Below are 26,265 nucleotides of genomic sequence, written 5' to 3' on the forward strand. Positions count from 1 at the left end.
TGTAATGTGTAATATTATCATTATTCAAAGCATCAGGAACTCTACGAAAAGTAACCACCCACTTTGACATGTATGCAAAAAGTTGACCAAACAATCACTGGGAAAAGGTGCAAAATCTGGTGAAAATTTGATAAGGGTCTCTAAAGTTCATTATCATTACGTTTGACAATGAATTGACATTGATGACATTTCCTTCTACTACTTGTACATCTTAGGAACAAGGTACTGGTCTAGTGAAAAAACTCTTGGCACAATAATTATTCTTAGATTTCTGGACAAAGTTTTGAGTTGTCTCTAGTCCTCGAAGGATTATTGGATATAATGTAATGACTTAAATTGTACTGGACAAAATGTTAGATTACGTCTTTTAGGCATAGGCATAATGAAGCAATAACAACACATCTGAAAACTGACTTACAATGTAAAATACGACGACTGATGCAATTTCCGTGTTCAATAATATATGCAAGCATATATGCATTAAAGTGCCTTCTATTAAATTACATGTTTTCACTTTTCCAACATTATGATTTTGTATAAATATTATATAAATTGTAATATTTTCTTTTTTAATCAAGAAGTGAGTGTCTGTTAATGTTCAATGATCCTCGGTGAGACAATTGTTATCTTGTGCTTGTTATTTCCCTACCTTGCTAAATATCTGAAATTGTTGAATAATGATATAAGTGTCTATGAATCTAAAATGATTGTTTGAATTTCCTAGTTGTGATCATTTTTTATTATAGAGTTAATGATTGATGAGCTAAGGTTTTCATTTATTGTTATACCTTTTATTGTCAGGCTGTTAAAATTCTTCTTCTTGAGACAACAGATAATGCCGATGCAAATGAAGATATTATTGAGAGTGATACTCGTAAATCCTTTTTACGGGATGTTGTTTCAATTTTCAATTCTTTTTTTATGGAAGGTAGGATCACTTGTGCTATAAGTTTATTTAAATTATGTTAATTAATTTTGTTTCCCATGTTTTATGACAGTTTCATTTAGTTTCTCAAATATGTTATGTAAAGTATGAAGTAATTATGTTACGCTATTAGACATTTGCTGGCTTTTATTGCACCTATAGTGGGTATAAATCGATACTTTAATTATAGGAAACTATAAGAAGTATTATTGCAAACATTATAAGCTCAAGCTTACAATTATCATAATGTTTGCGTAATTGATAGATATAAAGATTATCATAGCATTTTTTTGTAACATATTCTTGGGCAACGGAAGTCAAAGGTCATAATTCTAAATTCATTGCTTGAATTATTGATTGTCTTGGTGTTTAAATTTGTCATTCTGGGACAGCACAAATAGAGCATCATACAAGGATAAACCTTTTTTCAAGTAAGAAGGGGAATCTCCCGTGTAACTGCAACTAAAACAAACTGTAGAAGTCGCATAAGATTTGGAATTTTACACTTAAATGTTACTCTGAAAACTTTGACTGTAATTAGAGTACAGGACAAAATTATGTTTTGTATGTAGCGTTGTATGCATACAATTTTCTATATGTTGACTAATATTTTAAACTGCAATTTACTCATTCTCTCATTTGAAGTCAAATTTAAGACTCATTGTAATTCCTTTAATTAATCTTTTCTTTTTTGTAATTTTTAAATGGACATTGCATAAGCCTTAACGCCTTTGATGACCAAGATCCTGACATGGGCAAGGTTAGAGCATGCAAAGAAAGGGCTAGACTGGTATTTTGGTGAAATATTTGTTGATGGCAAGCTATAGAACTCAATATTGCATTCTTTGCAAAATTCACAAGCAATAAAACACTTATCTTGGTGGTAGGCCTTCCGGATTATAATTGACAATGAAAAGTAATTGAAACTAGTTTCAGTTTTAAAGCTTTGAGATGAAATACATATGCTAACCACACAAATTAACAACAGTGATTTTAATATTGGGAAGTAAATGCATATTTAATGTCACGGCAGCAGAGCCATCTAGAGATCCACATTATCAAAGTCATTAATATTGGCAGTAAATGCTATAGAAAATTATAATTAAAATATTATTTCATTGATCTGGAATAATGAATTGTAAATGCAGAAATATCATGGAAATAAGTACCAGAAATTATAAATATCATATAAATTTGCTATTAGAGGCGGGATTAAATATTTACTGCATATTCCAATTTGTATGGCTGCAATTAGAAGTGATTAGCAGGCTGTCAAACAGTAGTTTAGTGGATTTTTAACAAGTGCTTACGCTTAGTATTAGTATGGCTGTGATGAAGTTCATAAAATATTGTAAGCAGGTCATACAAGGAATTGCCTCAAGATAAGACTTGTATGGCTGTACTTAGAAGTGATTAGCAGGCTGTAAAACAGTAGTTTAGCACGGTTTTAAGTTATGATTCCTCCTAGCAGTATGTTAAGTTTTGCCCAGAAATAAAGATAAACAGCAATAAGGAAGAGCAAAAATTGATACAAGAGAGACAAGATTATTGTGGGAAAACCCTTCCAGTTGAAGGAAAAACCTAGCCGCATCACAAAAATATCCCCTTTATTGATAAAGAAAATGTTCAAGTGTACAATGCTTTTTTCTTGATACAATATACAACGAATAGAGAGACTTCACATCACAACTGAAGTCTCTTCAATTTCCCAACACAAGTCTCTTCATATTCCAAATGCATGTCTCTATGCATGACGCATGACACATGTCTATATTTAATGTTATCTCCATTATTATCACAAGTGTCTTCTTCAGTTGAAGATGACCATAACAGTTATAATGATTATATTTCTAAAACAGAGATAAAGATCTTTATTGCAGCTACAATCTTCAACACTATGGCTGCATTAAGATAAATTTATTAATGTCCAGCAAGAGACCACGCGGGTCTAATGGACTAAAAAACATACAATAAGACAACAGCCAGCAGTGGAAGCACCAAAGAGTGTCCACGGAATCGCGTCAGATAAAACAGTGAAAGTTTATTCAAAGGCTGTAGCAGAACATAAAATAGTTTTAACCCCTTTAAGGTTTATAAGGCTGCAATTAGATGCAACAATCAGTATGATAGCTTCAATTTCATACTAAATTTGTAATTACTACTTTTGAAAAGGGCAAGCAAACCTATAATGCTGTAATTCAGTTCTTTGGATAGGTGTGGCTAGTACCAAAAGTTACAGCTGGCATTAATATGTAAAAATACAATACACAAACTAGCAAAATTCTGAAATATCTCAGGTACAACCAGCATGACAAGATATCTCCACTGTGAAGTCTAGAACTTCACACACACACAAACAACTTATAAAAAATATAAACCACTGTGAAATATGTTAAGTAAATTCCACAACCAAATTAACTAAAGTTCTAAAGAACTGTACAACTGATTAGCAAAATATGCATTAATAGGAGGGTTTACATTGTTGATTCCATTCCTCACTGAAGGTTTTTTGTTCTAGGGTAGAAATGATGAACATAGTTCAATCTGAACAGAAATTAATTTGATAATATGAATTGGCAATTCTTGTCATTCCTTGCCAAATGATTATTATCCTAGGGTAGAAAACATAAACAATATTCAATCAGAAGAGAAGTTGATTTGATATAATGAATTGGTAATCCTCTTCATCCCCCAACTCATTACATCGGATTTTTGAGGAAAATAGTATTACTCCAATCTTGGTTTTTGAAAAGTAACTAGAACTGTTATTAAATACATTATAAGTTTTATCAAACTTGTATGGCTCCTTGGGAAGAATTGCAATAACCAAAGGCAAGCTCCAATTCTTTTCTTTGATGAACATGTTGACGCTGACTCCCTTATTTGTTGCATCTAGTATTTGTCGTCGGGAAGAAATTGTGTATCAGCTGATGGGTCCCTTCGGAAAGGAAATTGTGTATCAGCCGACGGGTCCCTTTCGGAAAGGAAATTGTGTATCAGCCGATGGGTCCCTTCGGAAAAGTTCTTGTTATGTAGCCGACGGTTAAATAGTTTGTAACGGACATAATGTATCTGGCTGACGGACTCTTTCGGGAAAGTTCTTTGGAAAGTATTTATAACCCTTTTGGGAAGCATTGTATTCATCAGATCATATCTTACCATCGAAGCATAATGTACTGTGGGCATATGTGAATAATAATAAGAGTTTTGCTATTTGTTGTTTGTGTTCGTATTCATTGTCTGCGTGCGTTTCTTAATTAATCTGTGGTAAACATTTGGCGCCGTTGCCTGATGGACCTGGTACGCAGGCAGGTGGATATGAATTAAATGCCAAATCAGTTGAAAAAAGATAAGAATAAGCTGAAAGAAAAAGATGACATACGTGTTGTGTAGGAAAATTTAATTCTGGCTCAACAGACAGAGCGTCGAAGGAAATTTCAAAAAATTGCCGACGGAAACAAGAGCGCGGAAGGATTGTTGAGGGAGACTCGACAACGGCTTGAGTTGGTGGAAGAAGCGAGGGAGGAGTTTCTGAACCTGCATACGCCACGGGAAGAGAATCCTGACGGAAGGAGATCGACTCGCACGGCTCGGAGTGCCGACGGAGCACGAGCGTGGGGTGACCTCTTCGTCTGAGATATACTTCCAGAATGAACAGTTTCGGTTGACGAACCCTCTTCTTCACCAAACAGCGCGGGTGTTGAAAACAGTGCGAAAGCAGAAAACAACGCGGGTGTAGAGAACAGCGCGGGTGTGCAGAACAATGCAGGTGTCCAGAATAGCGCAGGTGTGCAGAACAGCGCGGGTGTGCAGAACAGCGCGGGTGTTCAAAACAGCGCGGGAGCTCAGAATAGTGCGGGTGTTCAAAACAGCGCGGGAGTGCAAAACAGCGCAGGTACACAACCAAACCCTCGACATTCAGTGATAATGGCAGCTCCGAAGGAAAAATTGCCTAAATTTGATGGTGATGAAGCAGCTGATCCCATTCGACATTGTAAAACATGTGAAAAGATTTGGAGGGCAAATGGCATAACAGATACAAACGAATGGATCCGACAATTTCCCACTACCCTACGGGGTGTTGCGATTGATTGGTTTACTGATGCTGATCCACAGAAATTAAATAGTTGGGATAACATTAAGGAGTTCATCGCAAAATTTCAACTTTTGTGTGATGATAATGAAATTGTAGCCGAGATATTCAATACCAAGCAAAAGAAGAATGAAACATTACGGGTCTTTGCTAGGAGATTGAAGGACTTAATTAGTAAAATGGAGAATAAACCGGCAGATGGGCTCCAGAAAAGATGGTCATTGAAGGCCTTCACCCGAAGCTCCGGAAAAAGATGAAGATCGTGCCACCATCAACATACGATGAAGCGTACAATCGGGCAATGAACCTCGAAAGTGACCAGAAGACAAAGAAGAAGAAGAAGAACAGCTCGTCCGATTCAGATGACGATGCATCTTCAGGAGAGGATAGCAGCAATGACAAGGGAAGCAACAGGAAGGTCCATGCCCTCCAAAAGGATATGATGCGGATGATGAAGGAATTCAAAAACATGAACAAGGAGACTAAGGGCAACGACCTATGGTGCACGGAGTGCAAGAAAGAAGGCCATACGAAGGGATCATGTTCGAAAGATCAATTTTGTGAGATTTACCAGATTATGGGACACTCGGTAAAAGAATGCCCTTTCAACTTGAAAACAAGAACACTGCAGCAAGTGTTTCTGACACAGGAGGCATCCTTGTCAGGAGGGAATGAGAACACCAGTACAGAAGGTGCCACATCGGGCGGATACAGAAACAACCAGCACGGTCAAAATAACAACAATAGCAGCAACAACAATACAGGCGGAAGGATTCGAATTCAATATGATGCGAATGGTCGACCGATTGTTCAATGCTGCGCATGCAATCTGTGGGGTCACTTCGCCCGAGAGTGTACAATGGCGAACACACCGAAGTTGTTATGCAGATGTTGTGGACCTGGTGATCATGAAGATGCTAGGTGTCCGAAGTCGGGAGTAAACTTGATCATCGTCGGGACGGACGAAGAAGAGTTTTGGCCATCACACGGAAGCAAGTGAAAGTGTACCCTGACCCGGTGGAAGAAAAGAAGAGACTGGAGGAAGCACGGGTAGAGATCCAGAAAACAACACAGGTAGAAACGACACACCTGAAGGACACATCGAGTACCTACGTACGGAACTGCGCAGAACAGAACATTGTACGACAAATATTGCAAGCCGAGATACCCGTCAGGATAAGTGATCTGTTGCTCACTATGCCTCAGCTCTGATCGGCACTCACAAAAATCGTTCCCGCTGCTCAACTACTAGGAGAACATGGAAGGAAGCAGGAAAGTGGAGCAAGTGCAGCGGACAAAAAGGAGAAGGAAAGTGGCGCAAGTGCAGAAAATCCGATGCTGTTAGCTCTTTCATCCGGACGCTATCCGGCAGTCGTTGAAATGGGAATTCTCGGGACCGTATTGACGGGAACGATTGTGGACGGAGGGTCCGTTGTCAATGTGTTGCCTGAAGACCCCTGGAAAAGATTAGGACAACCGACATTATGGCTGCCTACATTCAACCTCTTAACAGCCGATCAACATGGAATCAAGCCATTGGGAGTCCTGACAGCACAACCAGTGACGATTGGAACACAACCATTCTTGTTGGATTTCGTCGTGATCCCACTGAAGCGGAGAGGAAATGATGCCATTTTGGGCCAGGGGTGGCTAATACAAGCCAAGGCAAAACACGATTGGAAGAAAAATACTTTATCACTAGAAAGCAAAGGCCGCAAGTATGTCATCGATCTACACACTCAGATGATTGGAGAAGAAGCTCTGTCGTCGGATTCTGAAGGAGAAGACGATAAGAGGAGGCAGAGTATGGAACCCGATCAGGAGGGAGTCCTACGATTGGAAGGAGATGACGATTTGGATTCAGTAAATGGTCTTTACCACTGACAGATAGAGGATTACGAGCTCTTTCCGAGTTGTAATATGCTAAGGATCGACGAAAGTAAGAAAGAAGAAGGATATGAATGTCCGAAGGAACACAGAGAAGCCGAAGGAGGAAATGAATGTCCGAAGGAACACAGAGAAGCCGACGGAGGAAATGAATGTCTGAAGGAACATGAAAAAGTTGAAGGAGGAAATGAATGTTCGAAGCAACACATAGAAGCCGAAGAAGGAAACACGGGTATGACTGAAGCTGAAGGAAAGAACATATAGTATGAACCCGAAAGGAGGAAAGATTCTACTGTACGACTGCGTAGGAAGAAAGTATTACGTCGAACCACAAATATAGCAGAAAGGTACCAGCAGCAAGGAAGACACATGATACGGTCTGCATAGGAAACAAAGCAGAAGGGTCTAATAAAAGTTGCAGCAGTACGGAGTGGACGTGTTATTGGTGGCCAGAAGGGGCGACTGATGGAGTCCATGCTATGGAGCTTCGGGAACAAACTGGGCAGTATGGAGATGACACAGAACAGGCGTAGCAAGTTTCAACTCGGACAGTGGGTGTTGAAGTATGACGATCGGAATAAGATCAAACCAGGCAAGTTCAAAATTAAATGGGTCGGGCCGTACCAGATTCGGGAAGTAGGCAATAACGGAGCAATAAAACAGTGGATACTAGACGGAAAGGAAGTAGTCGATGTAGTGAAGAGGTTGAAGTTGAATGTCTGCCATGAAAGAAGTAACGCGCCTCCGTGGACGAATAATTGAGAGAAGATTGTAAGTATTGTATATATGTAAATATTGTACATAATTGTTCCAGAAGTGAGATTTAAAAAAAAAAAAAAAGGTACCGTAGGGTTTCATATTTAAAGCCGAAGGGAAGTGCTGTACGGATTTCACAGTGAAGGAAAGAGTACCGTACGGCTTCCATAAGCACCGTACGGATTTCTTAGTGGATGGAAGAATACCGTACAGCTTCCATATGTACCGTATGGTTTTCAGGGAAAGGAGTGCCGTATGGTTTTCAGGGAAAGTACCGTACGGCTTCATACTTGAAGGAGAGAGTACCGTACGGTTTTTCACATCTGAAGGATGGTGTACGGTTTTTCAGATAATTTAATACATGTAGTACGGTTTTCAGGAAAGTACCGTACGGTTTCCATATTGAAGAAAACAGTGCCGTACGGATTTCATAGTCGAAGGGAAGAATACCGTACGGCTGCCATTTTGAAGATTGGTGTACGGTTTTGCTGTAATACGGCTTTTTTTTGCAGTGTACGATTTTTTTAAGAGTTGCATATTGTAACACTGAGACCATCGTACGGATTTTATGAAGACTTGGAGTGTACCGATTTTTAGCTATTTTAACCATGTAAAATCACCGTACGGTATCCTTGTACGAATATTTGAAGAAAGCCATTGACACTGCGGATTTTGGCCGTACGGTGCACAGAATTTGGAAGAAAAGACAGCATACAGAATTTACAATTTGGAATTCGAGACTTTGGAGGACATTACAGGATATTGCATAAGGAGTCGATACAGTGGCAGGATGTATGGTGTAGCTGTACATTGGTAGCACAGAAGGGTGACAGGAGGTTTTCTAAAAAAAAAAAAAAAAAAAAAACGTCGACAAATCGAGAGTGCTCAGAATGAGTATCAGATGATGCCATAGGGTAGAGGAAGAACCAACGATTGCCAGAAAGAGTGTAGAATTGGCAGAAAATGACAGAAATGGTGTGTTCCGTGCAGTTTTGTGTGGGTTTCAGAGTGCTAATTTGGTCTTGGAGCTGCCCCTCGACCCCGCCGGGGACGTTGCCCACTGGACCCCCAGTCGTTGCGGATATCAGTCGTGGGAGTCTGACCAGTTGCGAAGACTTGGAGCTGCTGTAGGCATGGAGTTTCTGTGTACCAGAGGCACTGAGAGTAGGTGTTGGCCGTGAGGCTGTCTTGGTGGATGCGTAGAGAGCTCGGGAGGAGCTGATCATCCAGTTGGAGGCAGTGCAGCGACACTTGGCTCAAGGTACCGAGGAGTTGGAAGCAGAGGAAGCAACACAGGTGGCTATCAAGGTCAGCTTGGAGTCAGTATTGTGTTAGCGAAGGCTATAGATGCAACGGGATGAATGTGAAAGTGATATGGCAGATCAATATTGTTGTATTAGTTGTTTGAGTTTTGTAGTCGTCAGGAGACAACTTTTTCTTTTTGGGGGGGATGATGTTGTCGGGAAGAAATTGTGTATCAGCTGACGGGTCCCTTCGGAAAGGAAATTGTGTATCAGCCGACGGGTCCCTTCGGAAAGGAAATTGTGTATCAGCCGACGGGTCCCTTCGGAAAAGTTCTTGTTATGTAGCCAACGGGTAAATAGTTTGTAGCGGACATAATGTATCTGGCCGACGGACTCCTTCGGGAAAGCTCTTCGGAAAGTATTTATAACCCCTTTGGGAAGCATTGTATTCATCAGATCATATCTTACCATCGAAGCATAATGTACTGTGGGCATATGTGAATAATAATAAGAGTTTTGCTATTTGCTGTTCGTGTTCGTATTCATTGTCTGCGTGCATTTCTTAATTAATCTATGTGGTAAACAGTACTTGCCAATTTAATATGCCAAATCGCTAGCATCAGCCTCTCCATGTATGGTGCATGGTTGAGAATAGCGTGACAACTTAGCATAATGATAAGGCTAGTGTAATGGCCCCAGCTAGGACTTTACTTAACTTAGCATAAAATTCCCAACTAGGGTTTGGATTGTGCTTGGGAATGGCAATTTGTCTAGACTCTGTAATGTTCCCTACTAGGTCCCTTAGGCTTTGTAATGTTTCCACTAAGAAGCTATCCATTTCCATTGATTAACATGCATCATTGTACATAAAATCGAGTTGAATTAAGAAACAATGAATAATTCATAATGTGTGGTAGTTAACATACTTAGGCCCAATCCCGTACTTCTCTCGTAAACATCATCCTAAGAAGAGTGGCGAATTGCTTGTTCTTAGGGTGTTTGGGAACCAATCTATAAACAAGCTACCTTAAGGCATTGTGAATGCATGTTCATACCGATATTGGGACTTTTGTGAGGATTAAGTCCATTTCTCCCTGACAAAACCAGCCTATCTTGTTAAGGGGCTGTTTTGAGTGATTAACGAATAGGCAATAAATTGGTAGTTAACTCATAGATGCGTTACAATTGTTGTCGAGAAAATGGGTAGTTAGACAGTTGGTTTACCTGAGGGAGTTACATGGGTGCAACGGTTCGCTTCGCACGGCCTCAGATACTATGTACACATTATTCCTTTTGATTTGGACATGGTTGTGCGGAATAATTGTGTAGGGTTACGAAGCAATGAATATAATACTATTGTCTCCTCTGTACATTTCGTGTTGACTTCTTTATTTCCTGTATGCAATTAATCTCTGTTACCCCACGAGGGTAAACATTCAACACCGTTGCCTATTTTGAATCTGGGAAGAGTGACGCAAACAATGGCTTGTAAAGAATAGAATAAATGGGAATACCGATCCCGGATATTGTAAGGACTAACGACAACGGAATGACTGAGTTGTGTGAGGGGAAGCATGAACTAACGACAAATTCCACATTTTTGTTTTGAGGGAGTGTTGAAACTTTCTTATAGAGAGAAGTCGTACGTGAACAAGCTCTAGGGGGTACTGTTTGGGATGCGCTAAACATAAGTGCGGCCATGAACGAAATGTTGCATCAGTTCCCTCGACTGTTTGCACAAACGTTCCTGGCGCAGGCAAGGCAAAGGGAGGAAGTGGGGAGAGAACAACGTAGGCAACAAACTCTCAAGAACTTTCTGGAATGTAACCGTCACTAATCGGACGATCGCGATGAAAATCACTACAGGGCTAACCCATGAGCCTTCGATTGTGGGAATGTAAATGGAGTGTGTGAAAAGAACACTAAAACTCTGTAACGGTTGCATAAATGACCCATGATGATGTACGAAGACTATATAAATAAAAGTGTTCTTGTTATTTCTAATGTGTTTATAAGAATTGATGCCAAATCAATTAAATAGGAATAGAAATAGAAGAGAAGAAAATAATGATGATATCCACGCCGTACATCAGGTGTTGATCCTCGCACAACAAGTCAAACGATGGAAAAGGCTAAAGCAACTTGTTGACGGGTACGGTGGGGTCATGGAGGGTGACCATGGTGACACAGGAGGTGTATTAAAGGGAGAGCATGGTTCGCCTAACCGTTCGTGACTTAGAAGTACAAAGGATTTACTCGAAGAGAAACGAAAAAGGTTGAATCAGGTCGAGGAAACAAGGGAAGAATTTCTAAATTTGCGTATGCCACGGGTAGAGAATCCGGATAGAAGTGAAGAAGGAACCAACGCAACTCTAGGTGCCGAAGGAGCATGAGAGTGGGGTGGCCACTTTGTCCCTCACACACTGTACAAACAAGTACAGTTTGATAGTTGAACAAACCTCTTTTCCAAATCTATCACACCGCAGTGTAATGCACTGACATAGCCAACAATACCACTAGTAATACAACGGGTGGCACAATCAATAGTCATGACTGGGAACAAACAAAAACTACCCAAGTTTATGTGCCAAGCAAAAGAAGACCCAGTACGACATTGCCATACATGTGAAACAATTTGGACCGCTAATGATATCACTGACGAGGACGATTGTATAAAACAATTTCTTGCCACATTAAGGGAAGGAACCATCAATTGGTATTCCGATGTAAACAAAGCTGGTTTGATAACAACCAAGCATCCAGCAACAATTTTCTTTCAAACTACAAGGTTTGACATTTCGTCAAACACTTGCCTAACAACTTCATTATTTCTGTTAATAATGCTGATCGGGATGTATTTGTTTCTCCATTTCTTTTTTTTGCAAGGAATATTAAGACAAATTATAAATGACGATGCTAAATAGATTTGCAAGAATTGAATTCAGTAATCCTCACTTTATAATAGTTCATTCAACGCATCAATGTAATTACAATCAGACATCTAGTTTATTCAATGCACATTCTGATTTCTAACATAACCGATGGCAACCGGAAGTTACAAACATTCAAAATATGGTTATGAAGAACCTGATTTGAAGCAAACTGTAAACTCTCATGGCAATGCAACATCCACTACCAATATAACTGTCTTAACCCCCAAAACGCTGGTCTGTATGCTTGAACGTAGGCTCTTATACTCCAAAAGTTAACGCGACCCCTATGAGAACAATTTGCAGGCACTAGACTTCAAACTGTAGCACTTAGGAAATATTTGCAGGCCCAATGGACCTTAGTGCAGGTCTGAAATATATAATTGCAGACCCAGATATCAACTCGCAGTCCTCAGAGATGAACTGCAGGGCTCATAAACCAGTTCGCAGCCACCAAGAGAAACTCGTAGAGCCCAAATAATATCAAATGCTACCACAGGGAGGTAGACAGGGGCCACAGATATGCATAGTAATCTTCCAAATGAGATCGCAGGTAGGAATGATCAGAGCCAGTCACAATTCCCATTAGCCATGCAATAAAGGAATTGGTCAATCTGCAATCCGCTTCTTAATTACAGTCGCTACAGCCAAGAAGCTACAACCCCAATTCATTTCTTCCAGATACAAGAAGATAAATAATTGTCAAAATTATTTCCACAATACTTCAGCTGTGGAATCAAAGCACAACTCAGAACCAAAACCCTTTTACTTCAACAAGGGTACAAAACCTTAGGCCCAGAATTGTCACAAAGACAACAAAGCAAAGAGATAAACAAATAATCATATGCTTTACTCATCAAATGGGCTCATATTTATAATCTCCAAATGGCACAAAGTTTCCCAAATGAACTTCACTTAAGAAGCTTCCCACACACAAAACATAGCAAATTGCCATTATAAATTAATTTATTAATTGCTTTTGGCTCTGAAAATGACCTTTTCCACCATAACTTCAAATTTTGACACATAAGGCCACTGTTTCTTGTTCCCATGATTAAAATTTTTTCATCCTGGTTCCAACAAGCTATGATACTAAGGTGACCAACCAACAACACCAACAAAAATAGCAACCTCAGTGTATTTAGATGAATAATAATAATAATTCACCCGTCTTACGAAAACAACTGAAGAAGCATCAAAATCAAAATCTGACAACACCAAAGTGATCCTGATGGTGAAAGATGATGAATTAATTTGATGGGGTGACTTACTATAAATAGACGCTCCCTCCGAGATTCTTGGAGCCCAAACCGGAAGCCCAAAATAAAAACTGAGAGCATCCTGCAACTCCTCTAACTCAACTAAGCTCATCGGAACCAACAGATTGACTTACTATAAATAGTAAGTCCCTCAAATGGAGCCAAAACACACCATAGGCTGCTAGAAAGTCTATAACGACACAACTGAGACCTTCAAATCCTACTGTCAGCTCACGAGGGTTGCGATGGTGAACTGACCTAGCCAACTGTAGGAACCTGTTAAAAATGGGGACATTACATAACATGGGTAGACGTGAAGAAAGCATTCCAAACGGAATTCAAACTACTAAAGGATGACAATGAGATCCTTGTCAAGATCCACAACACAAAATAGGGGAAGGAGTCTGTTAGAGCCTATGGTCGACAACTAACGAAATTAATGGGGAAAATGAAATTTGCTCGAGTCGATGAACTGAAGAAGTAGTGGTTCGTCGAAGGACTAAGAACTTCGCTCCAGAAGAAGATGAAGATTGTACCACTGACATTGTACGAAAATACATATAACCGTATAATGGACGTCGAAAGTGAATATAAGATTTTGAAGAAAATTAAGTCCTTGGACGATGAGTCCTTAGAGGAAAGTAGTGAGGAAGAATCAAGTAAGAAAGTGCATGCCCTACAAAAACACCTTCAGAGGATGATGAAGGAACTTAAGGCAACGAAAGGAGGATCAAGTAAAACTGAGGAGGATGGGGTGTGGTGTACGGACTGCAAGGAGGCCGGACACACAAAAGGGTCCTGCCCAAAGAAATCCTTTTGTGACATTTGCTAGATTGCGGGACATTCCACGAAAGAATGTCCCTATAATCGGAGGGTCAAAAACAACCTTCCACGTCTAGAACCTACAGTCAATAAAATAATAGTAATACTTCATCATTTGGCAGATACAAAAACAATCAACGTGGAGGCAGAGGAAATAACAATAGCGACAACTACCCACAGATCTAGTATGATGCAAAAGGAAGGCCAATGATACAATGCATAAATTGCAACCAGTGCAGACACTTTGCCCGGGACTGCCAGAAGGAGGAAAATCCATAGAAATTGTGTAAATGGTGCGGACCACGAGACCACGAGGAGGCCAACTACTTGAAGCTTGGTTGCAATTTCATTTATGTGGAAACATGGAATACAAAGAAGACATCCTGGCGATTGCACGAGCACTAGGAAAGAAGGCCACGTATCCTAACCCTCGCACTGAGAAATAGAGTGCTCGACGCAAAGGCCAAGATTGAGAAAGAGTATAGACTTGAAGGGACGTGAAGGATACCCCCACTTCTTCTACTCGAGCCATAGTAGAACAAATATATTGAGGCAAACGATGCAATTGGAGATAGCGGTGGAAGTCCAAGACCTATTAGAAACAATGCCTCATTTAAAAGCAACCTTGCTCAATAGCCCAACCAGCCCAACGAGTACATTGGGACGGACGAAGGTTGTTGGCGATTCCGCAGTGGACTCTATGATACCTACCGTCAATAGCGGATGAAACCTAGCAATAGTGGAAATGCGTATTTTGGGCACCATGCTGACGAACACAATTGTTGACAGTGGGTTAGGGGTAAATCTCCTACTCGAACAGACTTGGAAAAGCCTAGGCAAGCCGACGCTCTAGCCGCCAACCTTCAACTTATTGGGGGTTGACCAACATGGCATCAAACCCCTCAGAATGTTAATGGTGCAACAAGTAACAATCGGGACACAACCTTTCACATTGGACTTCGTCGTAATCCCTCTCAAGCGGAAGGGATATGACGACATCCTCGGGAGAGGGTGGCTAGTGATGACTAAGGAAAATCATAACTGGAAGAAAAATATCTTGTCATTCGAGAGCGGGCAAAGAAAGTTTGTAATGTATTTTAAAACGCAATTGATTGGAGAGGAAATGGCGTCCTCTTTAGATTCGGAGGAGATGAAGGGAAAAGGAATATGGATGCCAACGACAAAGGAGTATTAGAGTTGGAGGATGATACAGATTCTTTTGATGGCTTATTCCATTGGTAAATGAGTGATTACGAACTATTTCCTCTGCCTTGTAATGTGCTTGAGATCGAGGAAGATCTGAATGAGTTCCCTTGGGAATTCAAAGAACACAAGGAAGACGAGGTACGAGTTGAAGAGAGTCTCGCCCATTTGTTCTGTAAAGATGAACCGATAAGATACAAGGAGGCAAAGCCAAAAGAGATAAATCTTGGAGATCAGAACTCAAAAATCATCCTAATGGGGGATGACTTGAATCTGGTACTAAAGACGTCGGTGTTCAAAATCTTTAAGAGTACAAAGACGTCTTCGCCTTGACCCACAGGGATTTGAAGGGCGTAACTCCAAAGTTATGCATACATTGAATTCCTTTGGTTCTCGGGGCCCACCTTGTGTAGAAAAGGTCGTATAGGATGAACAACAATTATGTTGCAAGGGTAGAAGCTGAAATTGAATGGATGTTAGAGGCAGGTATTATCTTTCGGGTGGAGACGAGTGAGTAGGTTTCATCGATTAGGATCACCCTAAAGAAGGTTCATATTTGTGTGGATTTTCGATGTCTTAATGTCGTAACTATTAAGGACCCATTCCCCATTCTGTTTACGGACAATATCTTGGAGGAAGTATTGGGCCATTAGATTTATTCGTTTATGGATGGGTTTTTTGGATATAACCACATATCCATTGTGGAGGAAGACAAATTGAAAATGACCTTCGTAGTGGAGGATGGTGTATATGCATACAATAGGATGCCCTTCTACTTTTGTAATGCGTCAGCGACCTTCCAGTGCATCATTTTACACATCTTCGACAAGATGTCCACAGGAAATGTTAAAGCATTCCTTGATGACTGGTCCATATTTAGTGGAAATGACAAGTATATTTGATGGGGACACAACCCAAGAACAGAATGGACACAACAGAAAGGGAAATTGTATTAACTGAGAAAATAAGCAAGTACAAACAGTACAGAGAAAATAAACTTCAAGACATGCCCTAAGGGCTTACAATAGCATAAATCTGGAGATAATTTCTCCTTTTAGTACCTCCTCTCAAACTCCACTCCGAATTGCCTTTTACAATGCCAGAAATCTCCTTAAATAGACCCCGGAGGGTTAAAGACTAGGAGTACATTCTAGAAAGTGCTAGTAGGCATCCACCGACCAAATAGAAGGTTCCAAAAGCTGCGTTAGAAGTCGGTGCAAATCTAGAAGAATCCAGAAACGGTAACTGAACTTTCGGGAGGCATAACTTTTGAACCGTAGCTCCGATTGACGAACCGTTTACATTTTCGGAAAGCTCTCGAAGCGCTCTATAGCCCTATGGACCAGCTTTGCTCGTCCCCCATTTTTCGGCCCTTTTCGAGGTCATTTAATGCCCCTAACCTGACTTTGAAACATTCTTAGGAGGTCTCCAAAACTCGAAAAACTGCAATAACTTTCAAACCGTGGGGCCTTTTGACCTGATTCTTTTTCTGGAATGCTCTAAATAACAATTACATTCATCTGGCAAATTCACACCCTCTAGGTCACTAAAATGATGGCCAAATTGCATGCTCCTATTTTTTCGGGATTTTCAAACACACTGATAGTGGAACTGTGAGAGTTGGAACCTTTATTTGACCCAAATGGGTATCCAAAAATGAAAACACATGAAACAGAAACTAAGTCTAAGACACAGGATTGCCCTTATACCTCTAGATGCTCCTGCATCAGACACCCAGGGTAGATTGAAAAGTGACCCTGTCACTTTATGAATGGTAAAGGAAATCCCAAATGGGAAACTTCAGCTGCTGAAATCCAAGTTGAGTCCTCGATCGGTCGTCCTTTCCATTTGACCAAATACTTTTCATACTGCCTGTTTCTGGTACTCCTACCCACACGATGATCTAGAATGTCTTCTATCTCCTCCTTCTTAGAAGCAGGAATTGGATATGGCTCTAACACCAGCTCCTCATTTGCACCATCATCATGATACTCTGTTAAATCTGTAATGTTGAAAATAGGAGAAATGTGAATACCATCTGGCAGCTCCACTTCATATGCATTTCCTAAGTCATGTTTCTTCAAAATTTTGCAGGGGCCAAATTTCTTCATTTTCAGCTTGTTGTAAGTACCGACTGGAAATCTTTCTTTTCGTAAGTGCACCATGACTAGATCCCCTACTTGGAATTCCTTATGTCTTCTCCTTTGATCAGCCCTAGCCTTATACTCTTGATTCATCTTGGTAATGTGTGCCTGAACCTCCTCATGTGGACGCTTAATATGTTCAGCAAATTCTTCCGCTTCAACACTTGTCCTCTCCCCTTGCTCTATCTTCCTCAATTCTGGTGCAGTCCTTGGGCTATTCCCATATACAATTTGGAATGGTGATTTTTCAGTACTCCTATTTATAGAGTTACTGTAAGCAAACTTTGCTTGTGGTAGAATCAAATCCCATCCCTTGGGCTTATCCCCAATTAAACATCTCAGCAAATTGCCCAGACTTCTGTTTACCACTTCTGTTTGGTCGTCAGTCTGTGGGTGATGTGTGGAACTGAATTTCAAGTTTGTTCTCAACTTTTTCCACAATGTCCTCCAGAAATACCCCACAAATTTAGTATCTCTGCCAAAAACTATACTCCTTGGAAGACGATGTAGTCTTACCACCTCTTTGAAAAACAAATCTGCAATATGGACAGCATCATGAGTTTTGTGGCATGGAATGAAATGTGCCATTTTGGAGAACCTATCAGTCACCACAAATACTGAGCCATTACCCCTTTGTGTCCTTGGCAATCCAAGAACAAAATCCATACTTATGTCCTCCCATGGCCTTGATGGAACAGGCAATGGCTGATATAGGCTAGTATTGTGACTAAACCTCTTGGCAACTTGACAAACCTGGCAACTCTGTACAAACTTCTTCACATCCTGTGAAATTTGAGGCCAAAAATAATGTTCTCTAAGAATGGCAATGGTTTTATCTCGACCAAAATGTCCTACCATCCCTCCACTGTGTTTCTCCTTAATCAAATTCTCCCTCATGGAACTCCTTGGAATGCACAATCGACTACCTTTGAACAACATGCCATCCTGAATCAAATAGTCTAACCACTTGGTTCTATCTACAGCAACAGGTTCTTTACAAGCTTTCCATGCTTCAGCAAAATCAGGATCCTCGGGATACAAATTCTTGAGTTCATCAAACCCAACTACTTCAACCTGCATTACTGTAAGCAACAACTGTCTCCTACTTAGTGCATCTGCAACCTTGTTAGATTTTCCACTTCTATGCTTCAGCACAAATGTATAACTCTGCAAGAATTCTACCCACTTCATATGCCTCTGATTCAATTTACCTTGGCTATTTAGGTATTGTAATGCCTGATGATCAGTATACAAAACAAATTCCTTTGGCAATAAATAATGCCTCCATTTCTTTAAGGCCTGAACTATTGCATAGAACTCTTGATCATAAACAGAATACTTCTTCTTTGCATCATTCAATTTTTCACTAAAATATGCAATAGGCTTACCTTCTTGGCTTAATACAACCCCAATAGCGCTGCCACTAGCATCACAATCCACCTGGAACACTTTTCTAAAATCTGGAAGTGCCAACACAGGCTGTTCTGTCACCTTCTTCTTCAGCAATTCAAAACTTCTCGCAGCTGCTACAGTCCATTTGAACTCTTTTCTATCCCCTCTTATTGTATCAGTTAGGGGTGCACATATGCCACTAAAATTCTTAATAAACTTCCTGTAAAAACTAACTAGACCATGAAATGATCTTACCTTAGTAGCAGACCTTGGAGTAGGCCATTCCAAGATGGCTTTTACCTTCTCCGGATCCATTTTGAGACCTTCAGGTGATATAACAAACCCCAAATAGACTAACTCCCTTTTTGCAAAGTTACACTTCTTCAGATCTATCTTTGTGAAGTACTGAGCTCCACTCAAGCAGTCCATAATATCATCCATCCTTGGCAAAGGAAACCGATACTTGATGGTGATCCTATTTATAGCTCGAGAATCTGTACACATCCTCCACTCTCCATCCTTCTTTGGTGCGAGTACTGCAGGTACTGCACATGGACTCAGGCTCTCTCGAATCAAGCCCTTCCTCAACAGCTCCTGAACCTGTCTATTTAGCTCCTCTGTTTCGGTAGGAGTCATCCTGTGAGCAGCCTTGTTAGGCAAACTAGCTCCTGGAATCAGATCTATCTGATGACTGATTTGCCTTACTGGTGGCAATCCATCTGGAACATTATCAGAGATAATATCTCCAAACTCCCCTAGTAAATTTGAAACTTCAAGTGGTATTTCACTACTACCTTCTTTATCTTTCCTAGGAATCAAAGCATAGCACATAAGCTGATGTTTCATGCCATCTAAAAACTTCCTTCCATCAACAAGACAAATCCTAGCACTGCTACATACCTTTTCACCTTCCTTTTTCATGGGCTTCAATTTGTGGTGAACTCCATCCTTTGTCAGAGAATATGTGTTTGCATGTCCATCATGCACTGCATGTCTATCAAACTGCCATGGTCTACCCAACAATAGATGGCAAACATCCATCGAAATAACATCACAGAGAACTTCATCATGGTAACTCCCGATTTTGAATTTTACTAAACATTGTTCACTTACCAGGACGTTATGATCATCTTCTACTCAAGCAATCCGATAGGGCTGGGGATGTTTCTCCCTCTTGAGCTTCAGCTTAGAGACCATCTCTTCTGATACCAAGTTATCAGTGCTACCACCATCAATGATCACGTCACAACATTTATCTTCACACTTGCATCTGGTACGGAACAAACTCCTCCGTTATCCTGGTTCAATCTCACCACTTAGTAGGACTCTTTCATTTACCAAGGTCTCTCCTCTTTCTGCATCCTCTGAATGTGATGATTTTGCATCCTCATCCACATGAGCAACCCTAGCTTGGCCCTTAGCTCTCCTATCTGTCCTTCCTTGTCGTTGAGGGCATTCAAAGGCACGATGACTTTCTTCATTGCAATGGAAACAGGGACCACGGAAGCCTCCTCTTCCTTGTCCACGTCCTCTACCTCTTCCTCTCTGATTTCCAAAGTCTTGGTCACGGGAGCGGTTGAAACCCTCATTCCTGTGGTTCCTGCTAGTACCCTCATCTTCATTTTTCTTTTGGGTTTCATTGTGGCCTCCAGATGACCTACCGCTTTCCCTTCCTCCTTGACCGTGCCCTCTTTGTCTTCCTTCAAACCTTTTATTCAACTTCTCTTCAACTCGTAGGGCAAACTGGTATGCCTCTTCAACGCTGGTCATTCTTATCAGACTTAATTCCTCCTGGATGCTAGGTCGCAACCCACTGATATAACGAGCAACCTTCTCCTTATTTGCTTCTGCATGTCCCGCTCTAATCAAGACTCGGTAAAATTCCTCTGTATATTCTTGGACTGATCTTCTTGCTTGCTTTGACCCATGGATCTTCTTAAACAAATCAAGCTCGTAGTCCACAGGAATGAATTGCTTCTTCAATTTGTCCACCATGCGATCCCATCTTGTGATCTTCTCCTTTCCTCTTCTGTTTCTTTCCAATTGAACCTCTTGCCACCAGATTTTGGCATGGCCTTTCAGTTTGGCCTTTGCAAACTTAACCCTATCTGGGTCCCTTATATCCTCATACTCAAAGTATTCTTCCAGTTCATTGATCCAATCGATCAACTCATCTGGTTTTAGATTTCCTGAAAATACACTCACTTCAATTGTAGGTCTTTTCCCAAACTTAGTAATGGCCCTAAAAAGCCTTTCCTCTGCATGATTCAAAACTTCCCCGTCAAATTCCCCTTCTGGTTCCATTACTTCTTCTTCATTGTCATCCTCACTGTCGTCACCTGTGGCAACATTTGCTCCTCTACGGAGCTCCTCTTGCAATGCCTGCACCTACCTTTGGAGGGCTCTAACCTCCTCAGGATTAATAGCTCTGGCCCTTCCACCTTGCTCTCTTCGTGGAGGCATCTTCTAACTCAAACCCACAACCACACAGTCCTGGTGCAAACTGCCTCACAGTCGGCGCTCTGTCTAGACACTCAGGAAAACCAGCTCTGATACCACTTGATGGGGACACAACCCAAGAACAGAATGGACACAACAGAAAGAGAAATTGTATTAACTGAGAAAATAAGCAAGTACAAACAGTACAGAGAAAATAAACTTCAAGACATGCCCTAAGGGCTTACAATAGCATAAATCTGGAGATAATTTCTCCTTTCAGTACCTCCTCTCAACCTCCACTCCGAACTGCCTTTTACAATGCCAGAAATCTCCTTAAATAGATCCCGGAGGGTTAAGGACTAGGAGTACAGTCTAGAAAGTGCTAGTAGGCATCCACCGACCAAATAGAAGGTTCCAGAAGCTGCGTTAGAAGTCGGTGCAAATCTAGAAGAATCCAGAAACGGTAACCGAACTTCCGGGAGGCATAACTTTTGAACCGTATCTCCGATTGATGAACCGTTTACATTTTCGGAAAGCTCTCGAAGCGCTCTATAGCCCTATGGACCAGCTTCGCTCGTCCCCCATTTTTCGGCCCTTTTCGAGGTCATTTAATGCCCCTAACCTGACTTTGAAACATTCTTAGGAGGTCTCCAAAACTCGAAAAACTGCAATAACTTTCAAACCGTGGGGCTTTTTGACCTGATTCTTTTTCTGGAATGCTCTAAATCATAATTACATTCATCTGGCAAATTCACACCTTCTAGGTCACCAAAATGATGGCCAAATTGCATGCTCCTATTTTTTCGGGATTTTCAAACACACTGATAGTGGAACTGTGAGAGTTGGAACCTTTATTTGACCCAAATGGGTATCCAAAAATGAAAACACATGAAACAAACTAAGTACATTTTTTTGGGTGACACAGGATTGCCCTTATACCTCTAGATGCTCCTGCATCAATATTGCTGCCTTAGGAGAGTGTATGGAACGATGTCGCTGAGCTCGGTTGGCACTTAACCCAAAGAAGTGTCGGTTTATGGTGCTATCAGGAAAGTTGCTCAGGGACATAGTATGTAAGGCAGAATTGAAAACAGACCCCGACAGAGTGTGTTTGATAGTAGAGATGGAGGGCCCCACAGATGTGACTAGTGTCAAACCCTTCCTCGACCACATTGGATATTATTGTTAACTCATCAAAATTTTTGCACAAGTTTCATTTCCATTGGACGATTCACGAGGAAGGGGGAGTTATATGTCTGGGAGAAGGAACAAGGAGAAGCCTTCGAGGAACTTAAATAAAGGTTGTTGGGTGCTCCTATTATGACATTTCCTAATTGGGATAAAGAATTTCATGTGCATGTTGATGTCTCAAATTATGCCAATTGGGCCACCTTGATTTGGGATAGAGCCCATGGACTGGATCACCCAATATATTCGCAAGTAGGTTGCTGTCGAATGCGTAGAAGAAATACAACAGTATAGAACAGGAGGCCGTGGGAATGGTCTATTCTATCCTGAAATTCAGGCACTACTTATTTGCGACGTTATTCACTTTATGTGGACAACTAGGCCCTCCTGTACCTAGTCAATAAACTTATTATTTAGGGTAGGGTGAGCTTGATGGAGCCTGAAAATTTAGGTCTCCATTTGTGAAATGATGTGGAAAATTAATGATATCAAAGGAATTCAAAAGTGTGATCAGGATTGTTTGGATAACCATTATCAATATCAAAAATGAGGAGTCAATTTCACTGTTTGAAAGATGTGGTGCTTATCTTTAAATTATCAAATTTATTGAGATGCTATTACAATATTACTAGTATTACTAGTTGCCAAAAGTGAATAAAACATCACAAACATGCATGATGTGCATATAGAAATAGTGATGCATGGATGCACTCAGCCAATAGGAAAATATACAATAGCATATAGAGGTCAACATATTGAAGATATGATTTGCCCAGTCTAAGGAATATATGCTCTCTTCAGGGATATCTTGTCCTAAGGATTTCAGACCAAATTCTAATTCAAATGCTTGTTGGGTTTGACAGAACATTTGGCACTCTAAATACTAATCACTAGTATTTCATTCTGATGCATGGGTCATTGAATATTGAGACAATGTTTGATAAACCACAAGGGTGACTGTGTAGTTGAAAAGGGCAAATAAATTATGATCATTGATAGTAAGATACACCAAATCAGTAGTAGTAATATACACAATAGTGATGAAGAACTGATGTATTATGGAAATAGCAAAGTCTCAAGCAATATGGAAAATGCGGTATCAGGAGTAAATTTAATCATGTAACAAAATTATGGATTACACATATCAAATCATATATAATTCACTACAAACTCTAGCAACCAATACGTCAGTCTTCATAAGATGTGGCAGAGTATCTACCAAACAGACATGTATAGATTGTGATAATCATGTTGATGAATAGCAACAACTGAGGAATGGAATTATAAAGACCATTTCGATGGTTTATCTGTCGTCCTAAGGCTCATCTTGGCTGTTGACTCATTCAGATCTCATGGAGGGGCCTTCTAAGCAGATGATTTTCAATTATCAACCATTTTTTATATCTTATGTTGTTTTTGTTGCAAGTTTGATAATCTCCAAAGGAAATGGTTGGAAGAGGACGCAGTATCAGTGAAAGGTAATAATAAACCCACGAAACGCATAGGATATCTTCAACACCAAGTAAAGAATTTGAAATTGATTCACACACAGGATAAAAAATCACTATGGAGGCACAGAGTTCGAACCAAGCCGTCACAACGATGACGATGTACAAGGATAAAGATATCCATAAAGGCATTGATTGATGGAGAAAGTCTGGAGCGATGGAAAACATTGCCATGCGTATCTTTGAAGCAGCAACTCTAAATCCAACATTTACCAAAGTACCCAATTTATATTTGGGAAAAATTTTATTGGCATCGATATATCCCTCTATTTGTCATATATCATCTAAGTTCATCCAAAGTTTGATTTTTAATAAACTTCCAAAATATTTGAAGGGGATTAACAATAATTTTCAGTTATGAAGAGTTGCATTATTTTGATTAGGTGCCGAATGGGTGTGTCTATTCACCCACGAACCTTTTCATTATTTATAAATATAAGATGTAAAATCTTCCAATTGAGATAGAGATAATTCATATTCATATTTTAAAATTTTATATATTGAAGCACTTATGATGGATTATATTCTCCGATTGGCGAAGAAATGAATTCTTGATCAAAGCTCGTGGATTGAATTATCGAGCAAATTTATATGCGATTCTGAACTTGAAATGCAGTAGATAGATCATCTGTAAGGAGTGTCTTTATTGTGATTTTATTTTCGGCATTATTATTTATTTTAAATTTTGGAGTTTTAAATTATTATTAAGGTGTGTCCTTTATAAATATTTTTATTTATTTTCTATAATTATTTTAAATTTCGGATAAGTGGATTGGGTCATTATTGCATTTTAAATTTGATAAACATAAATATTTTGAAATATTTAATTGTTTCTGTATTTATGTCTAGTTTGTCTTCGCAGGAGTTAAAGTGCATCTTAGACTAGTTTAAATTGCATTTATATAATTGATTCGTTGCGTTTGAATTGTTAAAATTGTTTATAGTTTAAATATATTGAATTTTATAAAGTTGTACGTTTCCACTAATAATATTGACTCTGATTGCCCATTTAATTAAGCACTGGTCTTTAACTCTTGATTCATATCCATATGCTAGCAATTATTTCATTTCTTTCCTTTTAGGAATTGATGTGTTCATTTGTTGCATTAATCTATGCCCATTTTATTTTTAAAACAATCATATATTTATTTATTATTCTAAATTCATAAATTGCAAGTTTGAAGTTTTCTATAATCCCTGCCGTTAGGAAAACTTTCATTGCATTCGTGTTCTAATCAATCTGTTTTAAGCTTCTTGGATTTAAGGTTGTTGTCTAGGATTAGGTACACTCGCCTTGGTTTTGTAGAGCCAGAAGCGCAGGGGATTTCGATTGCATCGATCAATTCCATCAAGTTGGCCTTAACCGGTTGGATATCCCACCATCAAGTAGGCAAGGCTCATAGGATTCCAATCTGCAGTTTTGGGAACTAACAGAGCCGATGGCTTCTCTTACTCCAAGAGTTCACATTCAAGATTATCATACGACCAGGATGTAGTCTTGTGATTGTTGACCAGCTATCACAAATCAAGTCTGGCGAGTCATTTGTTGGGCTAAATGATGACTTCCCAGACGCACATCTATTTCATATTGCCGTCCTCCCTAAGTGGTATACAAGAATAGGAGAGTATCTACCTACAACTCAATTTTCCCACAAGATGCCTCCAAGTGAGCGAAAGAATTTGGTCCTCAGGAGCAGGACTTTCCAACTGATAAACAAACTATTATATAAGATGGTTCTAGACCAAGTGCTGAGGCGGTGCGTGGAGGAAGAAGTACCAAGCTTCGGGAAGCCTACGAAGGATTGAAAGGGGGACATGTGGGTCTCGACACAACAACAAAGAAGGTACTACAAGTAGGCTTATGGTGGCCAACCTTGTACAATGATGCGAGAGAATGGGTTGTCAGATGTGATCACGAATCAAGTCTGGCGAGTCGTCTATTGGGCTAAATGATGACTTCCCAGATGCGCATTTGTTTCATATTGCCATCCTCCCTAAGTGGTATACAAGAATATGAGAGTATCTATCTACAACTCAATTTTCCCGCAAGATGCCTCCAAGTGAGTGAAGGAATTTGGTCCTTAGGAGCAAGACTTTCCAATTGATAAACAAACTATTATATAAAATGGTTCTAGACCAATTGTTTAGGCGGTGCGCGATGGAGGAAGAAGTACCAAATGTGCTTTGAGAAGCCCACGAAGGACTGAAAGGGGGACATATGGGTCTCAACACTACAACAAGGAAGGTACTACAAGTAGGCTTATGGTAGCCAACCTTGTACAATGATGCGAGAGAATGGGTCGTCGGATGTGATACTTGCCAACAAGCAGGAAAACCTCCCAAGCGAGACTTTAGGCCACTCAATCCTTCCCATACCCAGGAGCTATTTGAAAGATGGGGATTGCATTATGTCGGGCCTCTGAAGGGTAGTTGTGCCCGACGATGTCAGTATATTGTAGTGGCGACTGAGTATGT

At 40.1% G+C, this 26,265-nt stretch overlaps 1 protein-coding gene across 4 annotated transcripts in view; it reads left to right on the plus strand.

The window, feature by feature from the left end:
* Window positions 1-26,265, plus strand: part of DCL4 (dicer-like 4) — a 337,223-nt gene that overhangs the window by 63,802 nt on the left and 247,156 nt on the right. For all 4 annotated transcript variants that reach the window (XR_016355843.1, XR_016355845.1, XR_016355844.1 and 1 more), the window contains exon 9: window positions 802-928. Coding sequence is in view for 1 of the 4 variants with exons in the window: in XM_089798919.1 (XP_089655045.1) it covers window positions 802-928 (127 nt within the window). In the remaining 3 variants the exon portion in view is untranslated. The remainder of the gene's footprint in view (window positions 1-801; window positions 929-26,265) is intronic.

The sequence above is a fragment of the Cupressus sempervirens genome, chromosome 9 (assembly GCF_028749045.1).
Source record: "Cupressus sempervirens isolate cs-2001-9-10 chromosome 9, ASM2874904v1, whole genome shotgun sequence".
Taxonomy (NCBI): Eukaryota; Viridiplantae; Streptophyta; class Pinopsida; order Cupressales; family Cupressaceae; genus Cupressus; species Cupressus sempervirens.